Source organism: the organism of the source record quoted next, unplaced genomic scaffold (assembly GCF_019419815.1).
Source record: "Pyrus x bretschneideri cultivar Hongxiangsu unplaced genomic scaffold, Pyrus_bretschneideri_v1 Contig20, whole genome shotgun sequence".
NCBI lineage: Eukaryota > Viridiplantae > Streptophyta > Magnoliopsida > Rosales > Rosaceae > Pyrus > Pyrus x bretschneideri.
The window spans coordinates 4,032,007-4,055,295 of NW_025999502.1; the positions used below are offsets into that span (position 1 = coordinate 4,032,007).

At 34.3% G+C, this 23,289-nt stretch overlaps 1 protein-coding gene and 1 long non-coding RNA gene across 2 annotated transcripts; one reads left to right on the forward strand and one right to left on the reverse strand.

The window, feature by feature from the left end:
* The first annotated feature begins 5,103 nt into the window (after window positions 1–5,103).
* LOC125468283 (PTI1-like tyrosine-protein kinase At3g15890) lies at window positions 5,104–9,830 on the forward strand. Its single transcript, XM_048584077.1, is given in 5 exon segments — window positions 5,104–5,385; window positions 6,127–6,208; window positions 6,210–6,275; window positions 8,482–8,744; window positions 8,847–9,830. Coding segments are annotated over 5 exon segments (1,131 nt in total). The 5' UTR covers window positions 5,104–5,341; the 3' UTR covers window positions 9,523–9,830.
* Window positions 9,831–18,646: 8,816 nt separating this feature from the next.
* Window positions 18,647–22,012, reverse strand: LOC125477172. The gene is made up of 3 exons (XR_007258342.1): window positions 21,801–22,012; window positions 20,509–20,574; window positions 18,647–19,003 (listed from the first exon to the last, which is right to left on the reverse strand). It is a non-coding gene; the product is annotated as an uncharacterized LOC125477172 (long non-coding RNA).
* Window positions 22,013–23,289: the final 1,277 nt, after the last annotated feature.

The following is a 23,289-nucleotide window of genomic DNA, read 5'->3' on the forward strand; positions in this document are numbered from 1 at the left end:
GTAGAAACTTCATTATTAAATATGTATGTAGAAACTAAACAAATATATATACTATATAAAAGAAAAGATCCACTCACAGATACTTATGAGGCTGCAACCCGTTCGAACTAGGAAAGCCATACTTTTCGATAGTAATTGCACCTAAGCATAATATTGGGACCAATTAGTAAAACTCAACCAAAATGATTAAATTTGGAAAAATGAAGTGCGAATTTGGAATTAGGGCGTTGAAATACGCTAAGAAGGGTCCCAGACAACTTTTCGTAAAAAGTCAATGAAAAGTTAATGATCAACCCTAAAAAGTCAACTGAACTGCCCCGATAGTCAACTACGTTAAAACTTTGAAATTTCACTAAATAGATGTCAAAAACAGACTTAGGGCGTTGAAATTAGCCTATAAGGGTTTCTGAGAAAATTTCAAAATAGTCAACTAACGACCAACAGTTAACTTTAACGGAATATTCCATGTGAGGATGGAATGTTCTGTTAAAGCCAGATTCCTAAATGGGGTCGGATTCGGGTTTGGGCTTGGGCTTTATTTTTTTTATTTTTTTTTGTATTGGGTCGGGTTGACCCGTTTGGGCTCGTGGGTCACACCTGCCGAACCTAACGAAAAAGAAGGCCGGATTTGGGCTGGTTTGGCCGAAAATTTCGAATCTCAACCATTTTTCATATTCAACATACCAAATTGAAGCTTAAGAGGAGAGGAAAGGAGTTATACTAGTATTTGGTCCTGTCGTGGCCAAAGATGGTTGGAAAACGGGTTGAAAGCCGTTGGATTCTCATCCTAAACCCTAAAACAGAGGAAGGGTCCCTAAGGTATTTCCTGCACCAAAACATCACCAACACGCACATCTAACCTAATTAGACTTAGGATAGTGAGATGAGAAAGATTGAGGGAGTTCTGAGACTCACCTTTGTCGAAAACGATGAGAAATCGCCAGAATAATCATGAATAGTGGTAGTGGCCACTGTGTAGTTCGAACCATCAACCTGGTGTCATGAGCACATTAGGGGAAGTGATGGTGGTCTAGGTGGTTCGCTAGAGGAAGAGTGGTAATATGGTGGTTGTTGGGCTCGGTCTCGGCCTACGTCCGAGATGGAAAAAAGGCTAATAGAGGCACTGGTGAGCTAGGATTTCTTGTGAAGAGGGACCTCACACAAATATAGAAGAAAAAAATGAATAGTGGTTATAAAATTACAAATGCAAAACATCATAATATACATCCAAGTAATTATATAGTCAAAATTAACATATCCATATAATTTTATTCATTCATAGTAGTCATAATTATCCTCGATAAATTTCATATTCTAAGACCGTTGCATGATGTCATCTGCACTATTGAAAGAATTATTAAACTCAATAAAGAGAATTACTAAAAATTTGCAACTCTAAAACTAAGGTAAGAGGTAGGATAGAATAGAAACAAATGTTTTATAAAGGATATTAGAGTTTTACATACTGTATTGTTCTTTAATCTATAAATTTGAGATTTGAAATGGTTAAATATACGACACTTAAGAAGAATAGGGGAAAACAAAAAGTGAAAGACACTTTTTTTTTTTTTTTAATAATTAAAAGTGAATAATGGGTTTAATTTAAATGTTATTAGTTTGTGGTAAATGACGATTTAAAATATTATACTTAATTTGGGATGAAATTTGTTGGATTAAAAATAAGTAATGATTGGATTTCTTTAAAGTGTTGGGAAGGGTTGTGAAATCAGTACCAGACGGAATATCCTGTATATAAAAATGATAATCTGCTAGATTGACTAGTCAAGCTTGCTAGTCAACTAAGATAGATTTGTTAGTTGATAAATCAAAGGTTTAATAACCAATTTCAAATACCAAAATCTATCCAAGTCAACATGACCTTAGTTCGTTCCAAGTTATTAACTTGTCAAGTGAGCAAGATTGTGAGCGCATACTAATTAAATACTCCAGTGATACATGTAGCATGTAGGTATGTGAGATATGTGGCACACTATAAATAACTTTGAACACAAGATGTTTTTGGTCGGAAAAACTCACCTTTGGTTAAAAAACCGGAGACTCTCCACTGAGTCCAATCCACTAGTATAATCAAGGTTCTTACAAAGTAACCACACAAGCTCAATTCTAGATCCTAATCTACGAAGCTGCTTGTACCTTTATGCAACCTTGCTGTACACAAGATGGATTTCTTCAGTCTTCACGAAGTGACAGCTCCTCCTGAGCTCTTCACCTTATGGCACTGAGACCAACACACAAACTATGCATATGATGATATGGTAATGATATATAGATCTGGATTTAAATGGGTCAGTTTTAAAGATTTGGCAATGATATATAGTCAGTTTCTTCAGTCAAACTGTTGAAGGAAGAAACCGACGAGAATCCTAAAATGGGTCAATTTTAAAGATTTGAAACTACAAACACTTGACCACAAATTTAATGTAAAACCAAAGACAATGCAACCCTATTCTTCAATGATTGGGTGCTTAATGCATGTAAGAAGGTTTTGCAACTAGGGTTTCACAAATGAAGAACAAGGAGGAAGGTGAGGCCTTAATGCCATTTCTCTTTTTCTCTCACTAGGAAATTTGATCTAAAACCCCCAAAGAAACAAATGAACCAGCTAGGATCTTAACCCAAAACGCTTTGGTTCGTTTTTCAACCCATAGGACACATGGCAAGCTTCAAAAAGATCTGAAAAGATCAAGGGTGAAAAATAGACATTCGCCATAAAGCTGTCTGTTAGCACTTGTGGGCAAGTCTTAAATTGCGTGCCTAGCTTGCTGGAAATTCGTGCACACGGCTGACTAGACAACTAAGCTAGTCAGAATGAAACAGGAATGTAGACGTGAAATGCACATGCATGAACAAACCTTTTGAAGTGAGATGTGCCACATCTTTGAACATTTCTTCCTAGCAGACACAACCCATAAATAGAGAAAAGCCTAAAGCTAAATTGAGCATGTGGTATAATTACAACGTTATCAAGGAAAGTCAAACCTAAAAGTCTAGACTTCACAGGTTGCAAGGCATAATCTTATTTTTACAAGTGAGGGTAAGCCTAGGACCACTCTAGTCCTAATATGCCTTCACCAGTGAATAGAGGAAGAGAGAGAGACGAAAGGGAAAAGAGATGAGAGCGAGAGCTTGAGAGAGAAGAGAGTAAGGTGAGGTGGCAGAAAATGAGTGGTGATTTGGAGAAATTGGGACATAGGAGGAATGGGCGTGGGCCCCGTTGGCTTACAAAAATATCAACAGAAATTAATAAAATGATGAGGGACAATTTATCCAAAATAGTGAATTTACTAGATTACCCCTCCCCTTCATAATTTCATAAAATCTTCATCGTAACTCCGAATTTGATTTTGCTTGCGTCTACGCGCTCGTGACGTCGAGTACTTAGAGGATACGGTAAAATAATAGCTCATACGCGGCATGAAATAACGATCAATTAAAGTCAACAATCTTGCCTCTAGGGGCATTTTGGTCAATACACACATTTAAAATTAATAAAATCGTAAATTAGAGACGGATTGTTACAAAGATTCCCTATGAGTTAGTGGGGTTGGCCCACCAAATATGTGCATTTTTTTTAGTTTTCTATTTATAAATTTATTGTATCCAACGACTAACATCTAATATGATAAAATTTAACGGTAAAAAAAAAAAAAAAAAAAAAAACCATCCAAATTTAAATTCAACAGCTAAAGTAAGTAAAAAACTTATTTTATGTGTGTCATATTATTTCATAATGCTCCACGAGTTTCATGATGTCGGTTAGTTATTTTTCAGTATTTATCGGCATCTAAATATTTTTAGGTTAAAATGTTCATAAAATTAAATTAGGATAGTCTACATAATTATTTTTTTTAAATCTACTTCAAGAAAGATATTATCATAAATTTATTTTTTAATAATCTCGAGCTAAAAATTTAACACATAAATTTTTGAGTTAAAACATAAATTTCTAGATTAAAGCCAAATTCAAACGAATAATAACATATTTTAATAATGGTATTAATTGTAACAGTCATGTATAACTACTTTCTTTCTTTTATTCCAAACAAACCCTTAATTATGAGTTGGCAGTTGGAACAGTAATGTATCGGCCCCAAATTCAATTATTTCCAAGAAAGTCACCCTTTAAGTCAAAAGTAATATGCGACTAAAGTTTCGCTTCACTCTCTCCGAGCTTAAATCGAGTGGTGAATGACAGTGAGTGAGTGTTTGTTATGAAAGAAGTTGAGACACATCTTTGAGTGTCATAACCCGCAATATTATTAGTTATAATAAATTAGTGATATAATATGAATATAATGTTATTAAATAGATACATATATTTTAGTATGAATATCACATGACTAAATAAATAAACATATTATAATATAAATATTACACGACAGTGGTTTGGTTTAAAATATTGGACAAACTTATAATTTCTTATTTTATGGGAGTCATAATTATTTTGAGTTTTCACTAGTAAAAAAATACATAAATGTAATTGACTTTTAACTTCTTATTTTGATTTTGATTATAAAATTAGTAATCACTGCTAAAAAAAAGTAGAAAAGAGGACCATGTTTGCTCACAACCATAAATTGTAGTGTAAGCTTATCATACAACTAATCATCTGTTACGTGTCATTTCATCGAATTCTAGTTAACTTTCCCTTAAATGTTACTTTTTCAACTAAAAAAATTAGAATTAAGTGAAATAACACGTGACAAATATTAGGTGTATAGTGAGCATACACTATAATTTATAAGTGGTGAGTAAAAATGCTCCTAGTAAATCTTAGAAAAATGGCAAAACCGTAAATAAATTAAGTAAAATTATTAAATACAAACCGTAATTGGGTGCGGTTTGAAAAATAATAAATTGGATGCGGTTTGAAAATAAAAGAAATTGAAGAAAATGGTAACAAGTGGACCAAAAACTTGAAAAAACACACGAGAGAAAAAGAAAGCTTCAGGAAGAAGGGTCTGGACTTTCTGCAAATCCCGTCTGTTAAGGGGTTATCATTCAGCTTCTCAAAGAAAAGCGCAGCATTCGCACAAAAAGACTGCAGCTTTTTGCCCACCGAACCAGACCCAATGACCGAAGCTCCAAGCTTGGTATCGTCTCATCCTCTTCGTCGGCTTCGGCTTTACATTTTCCGTCAGCTCCACTCTGCAACAAGCTAGAGAGAGAAGGGAGGAGAGAGAGAGTTGAGAAGACCCAGAGGAAGAAGAAGCAGAAGGGAGCTTGGAAAAGTAGGAGAGAAGAAAAATGAGTTGATTTGGGTCTGTGGGTCGTTTTCTGATTGACTGAATAATCGAGTTTTGTTGGTGGGAGTTTGGCTATGGCTTTTCGTCTAATGTTTTGTTGCAAGGGGGGATTTTCTCGGTATGTTAATCATTGTTTATTTCCCAGCTGAAGTAGATAATTTTGGTTTTGATTATTTATGTTGGTTGGTTTGCTTTAAGAAAATTGTTTTATTATTTAATTAGTAGTCGATTCTAATTTGGAGAAAATCTTGTGATAGGGTTATTTGGATGATACAATGAAAGTTGAGGTGATTTTAGGTTCTGGGTTTCTCTCAGATTTTAATATTTTTATGGGTTTGCGATTTGAATGGAGGATTTGCATTCTGGGTTTAGCTAAGATCAACAGAGAAGGAAAGGGGAGTTTATTAATTCAAATGTCGAATTGTCGGTTTCGAATGAAAAGGAAAAGGATAGGGTAAAGAATTAGTGTTGAGTGGGATCTTAACAACCCAGTAAAAAATATTACAAACAGGCATCTAGGGATTGACTATGCTTGGTTTTTTGTTCTGTCCTGTTTCTAATGACTTGGCCACAGACAATCATTTAGCAGTCAATGCATCTTTTTAGTTCCATTTTCTCCAGCAACCAAGAGAAGGGTATCGAGTAGTAGAGCAGTAGAACAGGCTTTTATTAGCTGGCCTCTTTGCTATGGATTTTGGGTTGATTTTGGTTCGTTTATTAGTAGTAGAGCAGGCTTTCTGCTATTATACGTCTGCTTAGAGCAGTTGGTTGTTTGCTGTGAAGAATATTGATTCACTAAAACACCTAATTTGGTATATATCTCCCATTCAATTTGATTTGATGGAAATCTGATGCGCAGAAAAGTACGAGGAAAGAAGCAGCCAACATGGAGGGTCTTTTCCTTGAAGGAACTGCATGCAGCAACAAACAATTTTAATTACTGACAACAAACTTGGAGAGGGGGGATTTGGAAGTGTTTACTGGGGTCAGCTCTGGGATGGATCACAAGTAATCACTAACTTTTTCAGTTTATGTTTATATTTTTACTCTTATCTCTGTTGGTTACTTAGTTAACTTTAACAGTATATAATTATCAATCTTGGTAATTTTGTCTTTTTGTGAAAGAACAGAGATTAGGCATTGTTCTTGATTTATAAAAGCGTCCATAATGGAAAGGGGTACTGTTGGTTGAGTTTTAGTTTCGATGGCTGAAGTCCCATTTAGTATATTTACTGTTTAATCCATTAAATTTATAGATTTTGGAAATGTAATTTTATTTCTTATATTGCTTGATTTAGAGGAAATTTAAGGTTTTTTTGGCATTCTGGAGTAATTCAATTTCTGAATTGGTATTATTATGAATTTAGAAGGATGACATAAAGCTGGCTTATGTGGTTAAATATAATTTCATGACGTTTTAGTGCTAGGTTTAGATCAAATGTTTGGATTAGGCCTAATGAAGGGACCAATTCAGTGTTCAAGAGCTTGTAGATATAACAGAATTCGTAGAAATATACTCTCATCTTTGAAAAACGATAGACGTGACCAATTTTTCTCTATAGGAGGATGACATAGGTATAGGGATGTCAAGATTTGGACTCTTTCTTGTAAGGACAAAACACTCATATGCTCTATCTATGAACCACTGATATGATCTTCTTAATAAATGTTGATTTGTAAACTGTGAAAGTTCAAGTTAGGTTTTTCTTTTTGTAACAACCAACAAACATCTGAAAACTGCTCAGTTAAGGTCCTCTTTTGTGTGGGTGAGTTTATTAGGGAATAGGATTTTCTTTCTTCTCTCTCAAGCCCTACTCTTGATTTTCGGAGTTTCTTTTTTACGTTTTTATAATGGCTTATTGATAAAATATAAGGATTTGCCTCTGCAAAGAAACTGTCTGTGCAATAGTGAAAACATTAGGTTGTGAAAGAGAAGACTACTAGGGAAGTACAGGAGTTATGGTGCTGATTAGTCCTCAAAACAAGTGAAACCATTATTGCTGTTGTGCAAAATGTTTGCATGATACTTCAAGGATCTTCCTTATATTCAGCCGGTAGAATCTACCTCTGAGAGGAAGATATAATACGGAGATAGTATTTATACATGTACCATGGGTGGGGTATTATGCCTATCCAATTTTACTAAAAATGAAGCAAGCCGATTTTCATTGTCATTAGCCGATGAGCGCTAATGCTGCAAACTCTTAAGGTTGACTAATAGCTGCTTACAATGAGGCATGCTTGATGTATGTTGATAATGATTTTTCAAATCATTATCTTCTACCCATCAGTGTCACTTTCCAATTGAGAACCACATCAACAGTTCCAATATTTGGGTATATTAGATATACATACTGTTAGCTAAAAGGTGACAAAGTGCACAAGGCTTCTGCCAATGCCGGGTCTGGGAGAGCAGGGCATATGCTGCCTTCAGCCATATTATATCTAGAGAGGCTATATCTGCGGTTTGCACCTGCAGCACCTGCAACTACCAGATTGCTTGGTTCAAGCCATTCCACCGTCATGATGATCTAGCTATCTGAGAGAGAACATGTCTTTAAAAAATTATATCATGTACACAATTACTAAAGTCCATTACTCTTTCTGAAAAAATCATGCAAATGATAAATCTAAGCCAGTTTAATTCCATGTAGAATTAGTTAGAGTCACTCTAATATTTACTATGTCCGACTCTATGCTAAAGATTAAGTATTGACTCTATTGAGTAGGTGAAGATACCCTGCCTTCAAAAACCAAAGATTTGAAATCAAAGCTTTTATTAAGCCTAAAAAATATTAAATATAGGAGAAAGGGAAGCCTTTCTTTGTCCTGATTTTCTTTATGACTAGAATCAAATAAGTCTTTCATTGGATGTTTCTTTACCATCTCGAGTCAGCCTTCAGAAGCAGTTGATAACTTTTTTTTGGTTTGAGTCTCTGAAGTGGTGAATGCATAGCATCGCCAGCCAGGTTGTTCTAAAAGCAGTTGATAATGTTTTTTGTTTATTTGTCTCTTAACTGGCGAACGCATAGCATCTTGTCTAGAGCCAGCCAGGTTGTTGTAAAAGCAGTTTCCTCAAAAGACCACCTTAACAATTTTCTCAGGCATTAAACTTTTGTACACTTACAATTTTGTGGTATGCTTGATTGACTTTCCCTAAATTTGTTCTTCGCTAGATCATAATCAGTGCAATTGCATATGCACGTGTATGCAGATTGCAGTTAAAAGGTTAAAAGTCTGGAGTGACAAAGCAGACATGGAGTTTGCTGTTGAGGTTGAGATCCTGGCACGAGTTCGACACAAGAATCTGCTCAGTTTACGCGGCTATTGTGCAGAAGGGCAAGAGCGTTTAATTGTATATGACTACCTGCCAAATTTGAGCTTGCTTTCCCACCTTCATGGCCAGCACTCAGCTGAATGCCTTCTTGATTGGACCCGGCGGATGAATATTGCAATTGGGTCTGCTGAAGGAGTTGCGTAAGTGCCGAACCCAAGTTTTTCCTTTCTTTAACTGTAAAAGCTGTTTCTCCTCTCTCTGCAATTCTCTCTCATATTAATGTTTTAACTTGATTTATCCAGCTATCTTCACCATCATGCAACCCCACATATAATCCATAGAGACATCAAAGCTAGCAATGTGTTGGTGGATTCAGATTTCCAGGCTCAAGTTGCTGATTTTGGTTTTGCCAGGCTAATCCCCGATGGTGCTACACATGTGACCACAAGAGTTAAAGGTACCCTTGGCTACCTTGCACCTGAATATGCAATGTTAGGGAAAGCATCAGAGAGTTGTGATGTCTATAGCTTTGGCATTCTCCTGCTCGAGCTTGCTAGTGGCAAGAAACCCATTGAAAAAGTGCGTCAAGGAATGAAACGTACGGTTACTGATTGGGCACTGCCATTGGCCTGTGAGAGGAAGTTTGATGAAATAGCGGACCCCAAACTCAATGGAAAGTATTTAGAGGATGAGCTGAAAAGAGTTGTCTTTGTGGGTCTACTATGTGCTCATAGTCGGCCTGAGAGAAGACCGACTATGCTAGAGGTGGTAGATCTTCTGAAGGGAGAATCGAAAGAGAAGTTAGCCCAACTAGAGAATGATGAACTATTTAAAACTCCCCAGGTTGCAGAATATAATGAGGGGAATGATGGGGCAACAGCAGCTGAAGGAGAGAGCTCAGATTTTATCTCAGAGGAGAAAGACGAAAAAAAGGATTTGAAAGAGGAGGCTGTGCCTGAGATTGCTCATAATGGCTGAGAGAGTGTGAAAAACATGTAGATAGATGTGGGTTTGGATTTAAGCTTAAGATAAGGTTGAACTGGCTGTCAATTTGTAAGAATTGCTGGGGATTATAGCTGCCCTTTTATCTACAAGCATTGGTTTCGTGTTTTCGTGAGTGCCGTGTTATCCTTTCACCCTTTTCTTTTCGGTTTGGTTTGAACATCTCAATGAGACGATAACTGTTTTAGTGTTTATTGGCCGTCATTTTTCATCAGTCACTACATCTCTATTTGTTTGGCAACCTAGTGCAGTAATACACAACAGGAATTATTATTTTTCGTTGATCCTGAGTTCTTATCTATGTTATCAATTTGCTGTTTTACATTAGTAGTGATTCCCTTCCTTGCTCAGGAAGGTAAGAAGGAAAGGCATAAAGCAGGTACTGTGAAAAGCCCAATATTATCAAGGGGCTTATGCTAGTTGTTCTTATAAATAAGGAAGGACGCGTGGATTTATATGCCCATGTCTTCTCGTTGTTTGCTTGCTTACCATCATCCATATGGTGGCTATGTACACCATATGTAAAAAATATCCATTCATTACGAAGGTCCTCTACCTTAGTAAGGGTAGGTGGTACATGTTGTAGGGACCTTGCCAAACTCGGTCATACAAAATCTCGTCATTTTGAGCGGGTTTTTGCTTATGTACAGCAAGGGCCGGGGCCATACTTACCATCCATTAGAATTGTGTATGTAATAAGTTTTGGGGGGGGGGGGGGGGGGGGTGGGGTGGGGTGGGCGGCTTATTTTTAGCTTTGCCCTTTGGAATTCAATGTCGATCTCACTTTATTTTCTGTAACTCAAAAATCATCACTTTACTTCTTGAAACTCAAAATTCATTCCACTTTACTATGTTTTCATTTCTTCAGTCAAATTTTTTTTTTTGGGGGGGGGGGGGGGTGGGCGGCTTATTTTTAGCTTTGCCCTTTGGAATTCAATGTCGATCTCACTTTATTTTCTGTAACTCAAAATTCATTCCACTTTACTATGTTTTCATTTCTTCGGTCAAATTTGCTCCATTTTGATCCCTCTTTGACTCCTGCAACTCGATTTTGATCAGTCTTTGACCTCTGAAACTCAAAAATCGTCATTTTACTCCATGAAACTCAAAACTCGCTTCACACTGCTTTAATTCTGTTAATTCCGTTCAAAAGCCATCAAATATACTTACATGGATTAAAAAAATGCATATGTAAAAAAAAAAGAGGAATATAGTAAAATGGTGAACCAAAACCCAAAAGGAGGAGAACAACTTCCTGGCATCGTTTATGCTGCCACTATCGACCCCATCTCGCCGTGAGGATTCCCCCCTCTCTTGCTCACTATCAACCCAGCCTCTCCCTCTCACTCTTTCTCTAAGATTGATTTGCTATCAATGGAATTGGAGCAAATTCCATTATGTGGGTCTGAATTAGTGCACCAAGCTAAGACTTATTTTGAGCTACTCGATTTTGACCCACTTTGACACCTGTAACTCAAAAGTCATCATTTTATTCCCAAAACTTAATATTTGTTCCACTTTACCATGTTTATGTTCTATCAAATAGCCGTTAAAGTTGTTGACGTGGATGGGTTAAATATAATATCATAGGCTTATTTTTAGTTACACCCCTTGAAACTTGATTTTGATCCCATTTTGCTCCTTGAAACTTACAAGTTGTCATTTATTAAGAATTGGGTCTTTGTTTTTTTTTTGGTTCATGTGCTTGAGATGCAGAGATCTGGAAAGAATAAAATAAAGGGTTCTTTAGATATAGACCCTTACAACTCTTATTTCCTAGACAAAAACCCACCAAGTTATAAACATCTTAACAAAACCAAATTTAAAAAATGACTACCAAGTATAGAAGTAATTGACCTATTATTACAAAATATTTACAATTTGTACCACAATATTCAAAATAAAATCAATAAATGTTATTACTCATCTTAATTACAATAAAAAATATAATTATTGCACATATTATTACCCCACACATATATACTTCAAATGTATATATTACGACCACAAGTTTAATATATATATATATATATGTACACATATATAGTTTACCTATATAAACGTATAGTAGTACTATATATATAGTTTACCTATATATATAGGGAACTGTTATTAGTACTCTACAAATCTCATTCTACACTCATCACAAGTGTTTTTTTCTTTCTAATTATAGAAAGTTTGAAGTGCAAAATGAGATTTTTGGAGTGCCAATAACAATTCCCTATATATATATATAATACTACTATATGTTCACATATATATATACACACACACACACACATACATATACATGCACAGTACTACATATACGATCAAACATATTAAACTAATTAATCTACCTATATTTAAATTTATGATGAGCAAATAACATATATTTTGTAGGTAATTTATTTTCCATGTATTATTACATATATTTGGCATATTTTATTGTTATAAGATATATGTACAAATAATAGGTAAATTAATCTTGAATAAAATACAATTTGCAAGTAAATTAATTTTGAATCAAATAACATTTCTGCATTATGTAGGTATTTTATTTTGTATGTATCATCATATATATTGGGCACATTTTATTATTATATGTACAAATAATAGGTAAACTAGTATTGAATAAAATAATAACATTTTTTTATGTAGGTATATTATTCTGCATATATTTGGGTTTGCTTTATTATGTAGGTAAATTATTTTGCATGACGTTTTATGTATATCATGCATGTTTTTGTTGTTGTTTTATATATATATATATATATATATATATATATATATATATATATATATATATATGTGTGTGTGTGTGTGTGTGTGTGAAATAACTTACCCACATTTATATGTAAAATATAATTTTATTGACTTAACTGAGCATGTATTACTACATTTATTAGGCATGTTTTATTGTTATTATATATATTATGCAATGAATTTATTATTTTTTTATTTTTGTAAAATCATTAATTCTCCCTTACAATTTGTATGGAATTAATTTTGTAAATAAAAAATTCAAATAAGGGTGTTTTGGGCATCGAAATTTTTTAAATGTGTAAAGTCAAATATAATTAATGAATTTTGCTGATGTGGAATCTAGTCAATGAGTTTTATTCCAGTAAAAAACTTATGTCGAGTTTTATGTGAAGTCGAGCCCGGGTTGTGGTGGGAGCTCGGGCCGGGATGTGATAATTTGGTATCAGAGCTTAACCCTGACTGCGTGTGTGCCGACGAGGACGCCGGGCCCTTGAGGGGGGGTGGATTGTAAGTGTTGGAAATGTGCCCTAAAACCAATCATATGATGATACTTTACGGACATTTCAAACTAATGTAGTTCATTTCAAACTAATGTAGTTTAAATGTAAAGGGCAAAGATTATTGTTTGAGCCGTCTCATATAAATGTTATATGCTTAAACGATAAGTCCAAGGAATATGTGATTGGAAGAATGCGATCTAAAGAAGTTAGATTCATGAGACCATTCTTTCGTTGACACATTCTAAACGTTCCTGATCATAGGATTGTCAATTGGGCATTGACAGTCCGTTAAGATCAGTACGTGCTATGTCTTCTCTTAGGGAGAGTGACTAGTCTCGAGTCATTGGTGTGTGTGACATCAAGACAAGTACGTAGGTGCTCAATAGAGAATGAGTTCACTGAACACGATCAACGAAGAGTTCTCATATTCATGTCACATGAGAACTCATGGTTGGGATAATGCAAATTAGTCTTTTGACCTGAGGCATCACAGTTGTCTTGTGGTTAGGTCCTTAATCTTTGATTATGTCAACGTCACTCTATCAGGGTGTCCACGGCATCGTTGGGGTTAAGCCACTTAGCCATGGAGGCAAGTGAATGCGCAACAAGGGATCTCTAACCTTCAAACTATTTGAGGGAGAATACTCTATGATATGATTTAGAATCTCTGGCCAGAGTATGAATGAGATGTTGGAATGCGTTCCAGATCACATTCAAGGTAATCATATAAGTACAAGATTCACATTGGATAGTAGACATGAATAAACTATCAAACCAAACAATGTGGTCAAGAGTATTGTATTAGAGAAAGACCGTATTGCATTTGTAATCCTAAACTGAATAGGTTCTCCACCTCTTCTGATTAGCTTGGGTAACCATGATATGCTGCTAGGTGTCACTCATGGTTTGTGGAAGCCCTAAAAGTGTATTATCACTAACGGGAGAATTGAAAGTAAGTTTCAATTCACAATCGATTTGAAAGAGTTTGAATCGCCCACTGCCTCGCTAAAAGGAACCTAATGGATCGTACACCGTGTAAGGTAGAGATTGAAGATTCAACGGAGATGAGTAAGAATAATTAAATGGTTTAATTATTTATCTAAGGCTAGAATTAATTAATATGTTAATTAATCAAACGAATAAGTTCGTTAAAGACCTCGGGTTAGTTTTGGGCCGCAAGGCCCAATGGGATTTGAATGTCGAGCCCATTAACTCAAGTTGTATGACAACTTGAATAAAACAAAGGGCTTGAAAGCCCAATAAACCTATAGGCTAGCCATGTGTAAACGAATAGGGCTTTTGGTCCATTAGGTCACTTATTTGAAGGGACTATATAAAGGACTTTATAGCCTAAAATTTACTAAGGGTTATTTTTGGGGAAAGGATGAGAACACAAGCTCTCCTTTCTCTCAAAAATTTTGGCCAATCTAGAGGGGAATAGCTAGCAATCTTACTTCCTCTAGGTCACTCATTTCTTCTACAATATACCTTGGTGTGGAGACTTAGAGGTTCTCAATTTTGGGAACTTGGAGAAACCTTTTCATCCATCCAAATCCATGGATCCAAGATGCAAGGAATGAAGGCCCTCTCTTTGGGTGATTAGCCTTTGCTTATGCAAAGAGGAATCTACAAAGGTATTGATTTCTCAACTCACTTTGTTTTGAGTTGAGTCTTGGTTCACCTATCTACTAGGCTTTGAATTTCATGGGTAAATGTTTTGTTTTAAGTGCATACAAGCATGATTCTGCCTTTAATTGTTAATTGCATGCTATTGATGTTGCTTAAATGAACATGTTTTTCACAAATCTTCCTTCAGTAAGATCTCACATCGTGCAAGAGAGTGATCCTTATATGTATATTCTCATCCCTACCTAGCACGAGGTCTTTTGGGAGCTTACTGGCTTCGGGTTCCCATCCCTATCTTGAGGGGGGTGGATTATTTTTCTTTTTTTAAGCAATCTAACATTTTAAAATTTTAATAGTAGGTGCACTATTTGAATCAAATGTTTTTTTTTTGTAAGTAAATTATTTTGCATGAATTTTACATATATTAGGCATATATATATGTGTGTGTGTGTGAGAAATAATTTACCTACATTAATATATAAAATATAATTTTATTGATTTAATTAAGCATGTATAATAACATATATTAGACATGTTTTATGTTATTATATATTAGGCAATGCATTTATAACATTAATGTTTTTTTTAGTAAAATCATTAAGTCTCCCTTACCATCCATCCGCATGACATTAATTATGTACATCAAACATTCAAATAGGGTTTATAAAAAAAAAATTCAAATAGGGGTATTTTAGGCATCCAAATTTTTTTTAATGTGTGAAGTCAAACACAATTAATGAATTTGCTGATGTGAAATCTAGTCAATGAGTTTTATTAAAAAAAAAAAACTTATGTCGGGTTTTATGTAGAGAATTAAAATTTAGGGGCAAAAGTCATATTTTCAATAATATATATTAACTAAATATGCAGTCATTAAAGACATGTTTTATATTCCCTTTGCCTAGCACTAGTCGATGAAAATGTGGGGCATCGATGACATTTGCTTTGGATTGAATTTAGAAACCAATCAATTGCCAAGCTATGTGCATAAAATGATATGAGCAGTATCACGTCTGAAGTATGATTCACTAAAGAAACCAATTCAAGTAATCATGTGACTTGGAAGAAAATTAAAAATTATCATCGAATATAGAAAGAAAGAAAATGAAAAACACATCCTTCTCGTACAACTCAGTTTGAACATTTATTCTAATTTTGCTCAAGTTTTCTTCACTATCTTAAAAACCACTTGTTGGAATTCCAAAGTTTTTACGTACTTAGATGCTACGCCAAAAAACGATGAAAACTACCAAGAGCAATTTTTGACAACAGATTTGCAAACCTAATTTGTGACATCTCACATCACCCAGGGGAGTGATCCTTAAATGTATATTCTCATCTCTACCTAGCACGAGGCATTTTGGGAGCTCACTGGCTTCGGGTTCCGTAGGAACTCTGAAGTTAAGCGAGAAGAGAGCTAGAGCAATCCCATGATGGGTGACCCACTGGGAAGTTGCTCGTGAGTTCCCAAAAGCAAAACCGTGAGGGAATGGTAAGCCCAAAGCTGATAATATTGTGCTACGGTGGTGGAGCGGGCTAGGGAAGTGATCCGCCCCGGGCCGGGATGTGACAATTGGTATCAGAGCCTAATCCTGGTGGCGTGTGTGCCGACGAGGACGTCCGGCCCCTAAGGGGGATGGATTGTGACATCCCACATCGCCCAGGGAAGTGATCCTTAAATGTATATTCTCATCTCTACCTAGCATGAGGCCTTTTGAGAGCTCACTGGCTTCGGGTTCCGTAGGAACTTCGAAGTTAAGCGAGAAGGGGGCTAGAGCAATCCCATGATGGGTGACCCATTGGGAATTTGCTCGTGAGTTCCCAAAAACAAAACCGTGAGGGAATGGTAAGCCCAAAGCGGACAATATCGTGCTACGGTGGTGAAGCGGGCCCCGGAAGTGATCTGTCCTGGGCCGGGATGTGACATAATTCAATTAAATTGGTTGGTAAACTTTATTACTGCAGCAATAAAATGTAATTTAAGAAGAATAATTACAGTGCAAAGCTTCTTTGTAGGCATTATTGGACTGGTATAAGAATAATATCTTGACTTGAACTATAAACCTAAATCAATTAAATTGGTTAATAAACTTTATTTTTTTTGTTTGCAGTTTATTGAAGTTTATTTAGCTATAAATGATCGACTCATGAGGGTGAATACTTATGAAGTAATTGGCTCAAGTTCTATTCATGTCTATAGCATCATGAACACAAGATACAAAAGAAAATGTCAAACGACACATTTACATTATTCCCCCGCCCCCAACTCCAACATTGTACAATGATTCGCCTTTGCATACATATAAGTTCTATTGGAAGTCGTTTGATTTCTAAATTCAATGTAAAATAAATATCATCGTTGTCCCACATTTTCATCGACTAGCCCCAAGCAGTGGAAATATAAAACATCTATGTGATTACTGCATATTTAATTCACATATATTAAAACTGAACATATATATGTAAGGGAAAAGAATAAAGACTACTAATTTATGATCAAATATATTACTTTAGTGGTGGAGTTGCTTTAAAGGAGTTAGGCCATGAAACCGTTGCGTCAAATTTTAAAAAATAATAATTAAAATCATTAACATAAAGATTGTGACTATTTACAAGAAAGGATAAGCTAAGGAGATTAAATGTGTAAAATAATTATTTAAAAAGTTAAACATAGTTGTTCAGTGTGAAATGACGAATTTTATTCACCCATTAATGGGATTCAAGTTCTAATAAGTAGCTTGTAGCTCTTGCGTCAACCGCAAGAATAACCGTTTCTCCTAATAAGAAAACAATAGGGGCAAATAGAGTTTAATCCTTGGATTAGATCAACTTTTCATAAAAACCTGGTATAAGATTAAAAATTTAAATTAGTCCTTTGACGGGATGTCCACCTCATATTTAACATTAAAACTCCTATTTTATAGGTTTTAATGTTTTTATGTGTATTTTAGTTCCTAAAATACCCCACAATTAAATATATGACTTTCTTGCCGATTTTTAGGGGTTGATTTGAGTGCCTCATTTCCTGCTATGAAGATACATCTAAAAATAATAGAGACACCAAATAAGAAATTCAGTTACATATCAAATTAAAAAAACGAATGTAATTATTGATTAGAATTCAAAAAAAAAAAAATTATATCACCAAGAAACAAAACTCAAGAAATCAAATTTTAATGAATACATAATACCAAATGAGTAATATAATGTACTTAAACCATGGTACCCATATCACAGTATCTATATCATGGTACCCATATCATAGTATACCTAATACATGGTACCTCCAAATTAAAAGGACCTAATCAGAATTTTAATGTACCTAAACCATGGCACCTTTGTTGGATTAGTGTACCTCTCACTTCTACAGTGTGCCAAAATATGGATTAGTGTACCATGTGCAGCACAAATATGCAAATTATATACAAAAATCAAACTAATATATCATGTATTCAACATACTAAAAACTTAATTACAACACCCACCACAAAGCTAAACCCTAAAAAACACCCACACGATTTTAGTGGAAATGCGAGACAAAGAAGCAAATCTGCATGACACCATAGAAAGGGGCAATGAAAGATTCATACAACTGAACCTTCGGGTTTAAAATGAAAAATGCAGCACTCATAACTCAGTATTTAAAAGTGGTGATTTTCTAACATCACATAAGGACAATGTAGGAAAAATAGAATCAAGAAAACCACCCAAACAAATAAAAGCTGATGTGGATAATGTATGTTGACATGGATGTAGAGTCAAAGGACTATAAACAATATTTAATCTTGCATAAGACAATTTTCTAACTATAGACTTATCCAAGGATTAAAATCACATTTTCTGATAACAATATTGGTAGTCTCGTGCTTCTGCTGCAAACAAATACAAAAAGCAAAGAACATCTGCATCCCGAAAGTCACGAATAGTGTTAATCATTTTGGTAATATATTTGATTTTAAGTTAGTAGTATTTTTTGTCATTTTCATTTATATGTTTAGTTATAATTAGAGATGGGCAACGGTTATGGCGGGCGGGTAACCGCGGTTATTTACCCATAACCGTTTATGTTCACACCCGCATAAGCGTTTATCCGTTGGGTAATTGCATAAATATTTATACCCATACTCATACCCATAACCGTTTATAAATGATTAACCATATCTATAACTGTGTACCCATTTAACCCTTTTTTCATCCGTCTACATGTTTTTTTTTTTTTTTTTTTTTATAACAACTTGAAAATTACAAAAGAAAAATTTGTCATAATTTTCGTTTTTTGACAATTAAACACCGTTATAAGTATATTTTAGCATGCATTTTCCTATTTTAATCATTTAAGTCATAATACAATTCCAATAATTGAAATAATAGTTTACAAATGATATTTTTCCACTACACCCAAGCAAGTCTTTAATTATAATCCATATGATTACAAAGTAAAGCTTCTAAAAACAAAAAGTAGTCATTATCTTGAATACTAGATGATTCAAAGCTCCAAAATATTCCGAAACTAAACACTTTCGAACATTAGGGCTTTAGCACGTTCAATCACGAAGTCTCATCGACTCTTTGTCACCAAAAGAGGCCTACAAAAGAAATGTATAAATTGAATTGGTATCCCATTTAGGAACATCAACACCAATTAGCATGAATCCTACAGAGGTAAGTGACCACAGAGCATGATTTTTCACACACCCATTTGTTAAATTTTACATATATTAAATTAAATGGGTAAATGGATACCCATTATAACTGCGAGTAATACTTATAATCGATGAATACCCGTTATAACCGCGGATAATACCTATAACTGACCATTTAAATTTCACAGATAAACAGTTATACCCATAACCATTTGTTCGTTTAAACGATTACTCATAACCGTAACTGTGAACTTTAAATGGGTGAGTAACCGCGGTTACCCAAACTCATAGATATTTTGCCCATCCCTAATTATAATATATATATATATATATATATATATATGAACTAAATATGCACTCATTAAAGACATGTTTTATATTCCTATTGCCTGTTACTAGTCGATGAAAATGTGGGACATCGATGATATTTATTTTGGATTGAATTTAGATATAAAATAATATGAGAAGTATCACATATGAATTATGATTCACTAAAGAAACCAATTCAAGTAAGCATGTGACCTAAAAGAAAAAAAAAAATTATCATCAAATATAGAAAAAAAAAAAAATTGAAAAACACATATCCTTCTTGTACAACTCAGTTTGAACATTTCTTCTAGCCTTTGCTGGAGTTTCCTTCACTATCTTAAAAACCACTGTGGAATTCCAAAATTTTTACATATTTAGATGCTGGGCTCAAAAACAAGAAAACTATCAGGAGAAATTTCTAACAACAGATTTGCAAACCTAATTCAATTAAATTGGTTTGTAAACTTTATTATTGTAGCAAGATGTAATTTAAGAAGAACAATTACAATGGAAGGCTTCTTTGTGGGCCTTATTGGAGATGTATAATAATAATATCTTGACTTGAACTATAAACCTAAATGAATTAAATTGGTTAATAAACTTTATTTTTGTTTGCAGTTTATTGAAGTTTATCTAGCTATAAATGATCGACTCACAAGGGTGAATACTTATAAAGTAATTGATGAATGACACAATGCATAATTTAATGAGTAAAGTTAGTGAAAGGCCATTCATTAATTGAAGAATCCATTGGGCCATTTATCAACCGAAACATAGATAATTACATAAATTTTTTTATAGCTTTCGGTGCATATAAGGATTGGAAATGCCTCACAACTACCCATTTTTTTAAAAAGAAAATGTCAAACGACACATGTACGTAATTCCCCAGCCTAACCCTAATATTGCACGATTATTCACCCTCCCATACATATAAGTTCTATTGAAAGTTGTTTGATTTCTAAATTCAATCTAAAATAAATATTATCGTTGTTCCACATTTCCATCGACTAGCCCCAAGTAGTGGGAATATAAAACATCTCTGTGATTACTACATATTTTATTCACATATATTAAAACTAAACATATATATGACAAGGAAAAGAATAAAGATTACTAATTTAAGGTCAATATATTACCTCAATGGATAACGCATTTCTTGACTTGTGGGATGCGAACGTTCAAGAACTAGAGCATACAATACACTGCGATGGTGAATTTATAAGTGTTGAAATCTTGTCATCTATGCATGCAATGTCGAATTTGTGGGTGTTTTAATTTCACCGCTATTAAAATGCGGTAGACAATGAGATCATGGCAAGTACATTTGTCATCCAAAGATGCATTGATAAAAGCATGGTAAGCTCTGAACCCTAACCAAGGGGTCAAATAAAATTTGTAACTTTGACTCAAGATGATATAGGCATAAGCAAAACCTGAGCCAAGTAGTCCATAAGTATTCACCCTTGTGAACCGATCATGTGTAGCCACTTAAATTTCAAGGAACTCCACCAAAAATAAAGTTTATTAACCAATTTAGTTGGATAAGTTTACAGTTCAAGTGAAGACATTATTCTAATATTTTTCTAATGACAAATTAGATAAATGGTTCCCATGGTCATAAGGTGACAAAAAAATTTAGATTTAAACTTTTGTGGTAAAATCTATCAGAATTTATGCCTAAAACTTAAACTTTTATCATTCCTCCGTTCCTGCATGTGAAAGATCCCAAAATTGGATTTTATGCACTAGCAAGGATCTCACTACTTGCAGTAGCAGGCCCAGTCGAAGGTTTATTTGCGGGTCTTCTTGTCTCTGGACTTAGGTCGAGATGATGTTGGAGACATCTCAAAACTGGAAAGCAAGCAAACACAATTTTTGTAGCGTTTAAGATACAGGTTCATGTGTTCGGTACAAACAAAATTGTATCTAGCTGCATGTTGTTTTTGAAAAACTGCTACCAAAGCAAAATTTCGAAACAAAACCAAATTAACATCACACGTATAATCAAAGAATTGAAAATTTTAGGGATCCAATTACAAGTTCTCAAACATTTAGGCCAAATTTGTGCCAAACCCACATTTTCTTGGCACAATTTAACAACATTAAAAAATAATAATAAATTAGGTACAACAACCGAATCAAACCAATTAAATTCAAGGTCCATTTGAATTGGCATAGAACAAATCACAAATTTAATGGTTCAAATCGTAAACAAAATCGAACACCCAACTTAGTTAAATTTCGATTTCCCGAACCAAACAATTGCAAACCCAAATCAGAGAATACCCCAAGAAGTTTAATCACAACAACAATTGAAAACAAAAACAAGAATTAGAATTCTTGAAAGAGGAATTCAATCACAATAATAAACGATGACAATTGAAGAACCCAACAGATAGAGTAGTGGGAATCGCTTTTGAGAGCGTACCTCTATGTGTTAGGTGATCATCATTGATCTGAAGAGGCACGTCCGCTTGAGGCAGTACAACGCGAGGCTGACATTGTAAAAACTCAAAATTTATACACTATCAAGAAGGATTGAGAGTGATTTTGAACTTGGTGTGTGAGTTTAGGTTGGATGTAGGGTTTATATGGAGTAAAAGAAAGGATGCAATTGTAAATAATGCCACATGGCACCCTATGATTGGTTGAAAATTTTATCGAAAATCTATCCATAAGGATTCTGAACAGACAGTGGCAAATGGCGAAACAGAATTGGTTAAAAATCTTATTAGAAATCTATCCACAAAATTCTTATAGAATCATGATACGTGGCGCTACGAGATTGGTTAAATATCTACTTGGAAATATATCCACAAAATTGTATTTTTGGACAATAACACGTGGCGTGATGAGATTGGTTAAAAATTCTATCCGAAATTAAATATAAAATGATCTTTTAATACCAATTGACTGGGCAATTCATTTTGGGGTGGATATGTACTCGAGCAGTTACTGTTTATTAAGGCAGTAATTTCCTTAACTCATTAGCCTGAGCAATAATTGCCTGAGTTGCTCGAAAGGAGTTAGGCCATGAAACTGTTGGGTCAAATTTAAAAAAATAATGATTAAAATCAGTACATAAGATTGTGACTATTTTAATACGGATTCCATATCTGGGTCTCCATCTTGCTTACTACTTATGTCTCATATATTTGTATGACTAGAAAATTTTCCCAAAAATCCTATACCATACCAAAATTTTTTTGATCCCATACCAAAATATTCTCAAACTGATAATATTGAAATTTTCGGGATCTATACTGAAACGATCTTGAACCTTTTGGTATGGAAATTAGGATTACATATTCAATGGTGCGGGAATCCCAAACCAAATCGAAAAAATATATATTTGTTTTGATTGCATGCATGTTGAATGTTGAATTTAAGTAGTTTGATAGTAGACTCTATTGAAATAGAAGTATGAAATTAAGTAGTTTGGAACTTTAGAACATCAATTTGATTTGGTATGAACGAATTGGTATTTCAATTTGTATAAAATTTGCAACTGGTATGAGGTAAAAAACCCAATTTTCAATTGATATGAAATTGAGAACAAAATTTCAGGCCCAAACCTCAAATTTTAGCCCACATCTCAAATTTCAGGATCCCATTTTTGGTTTGGGATTCCATATCGAATTACCCCTATATATTTGTTTACTAACTTGACGATAGGAAAGCCTTTAGCCGACAGCCCCAGTCTTTGATTGCTTATGGTTGTTTGTTCTTTTACAGGTTACTCAAGTTTATGCATTTCCACTCTTCACGGCAATGGGCAAATTTGGTTCCAACATTAATTGATCAATTATTTAATATTCGCTAAATTAATAGATTTTTGTTTAGTTTATAGAGATTTAACTATCCACACATTTTTTTTTTCATGGGGTAAATTGTGGTTTGACCATCTGAACTATCAC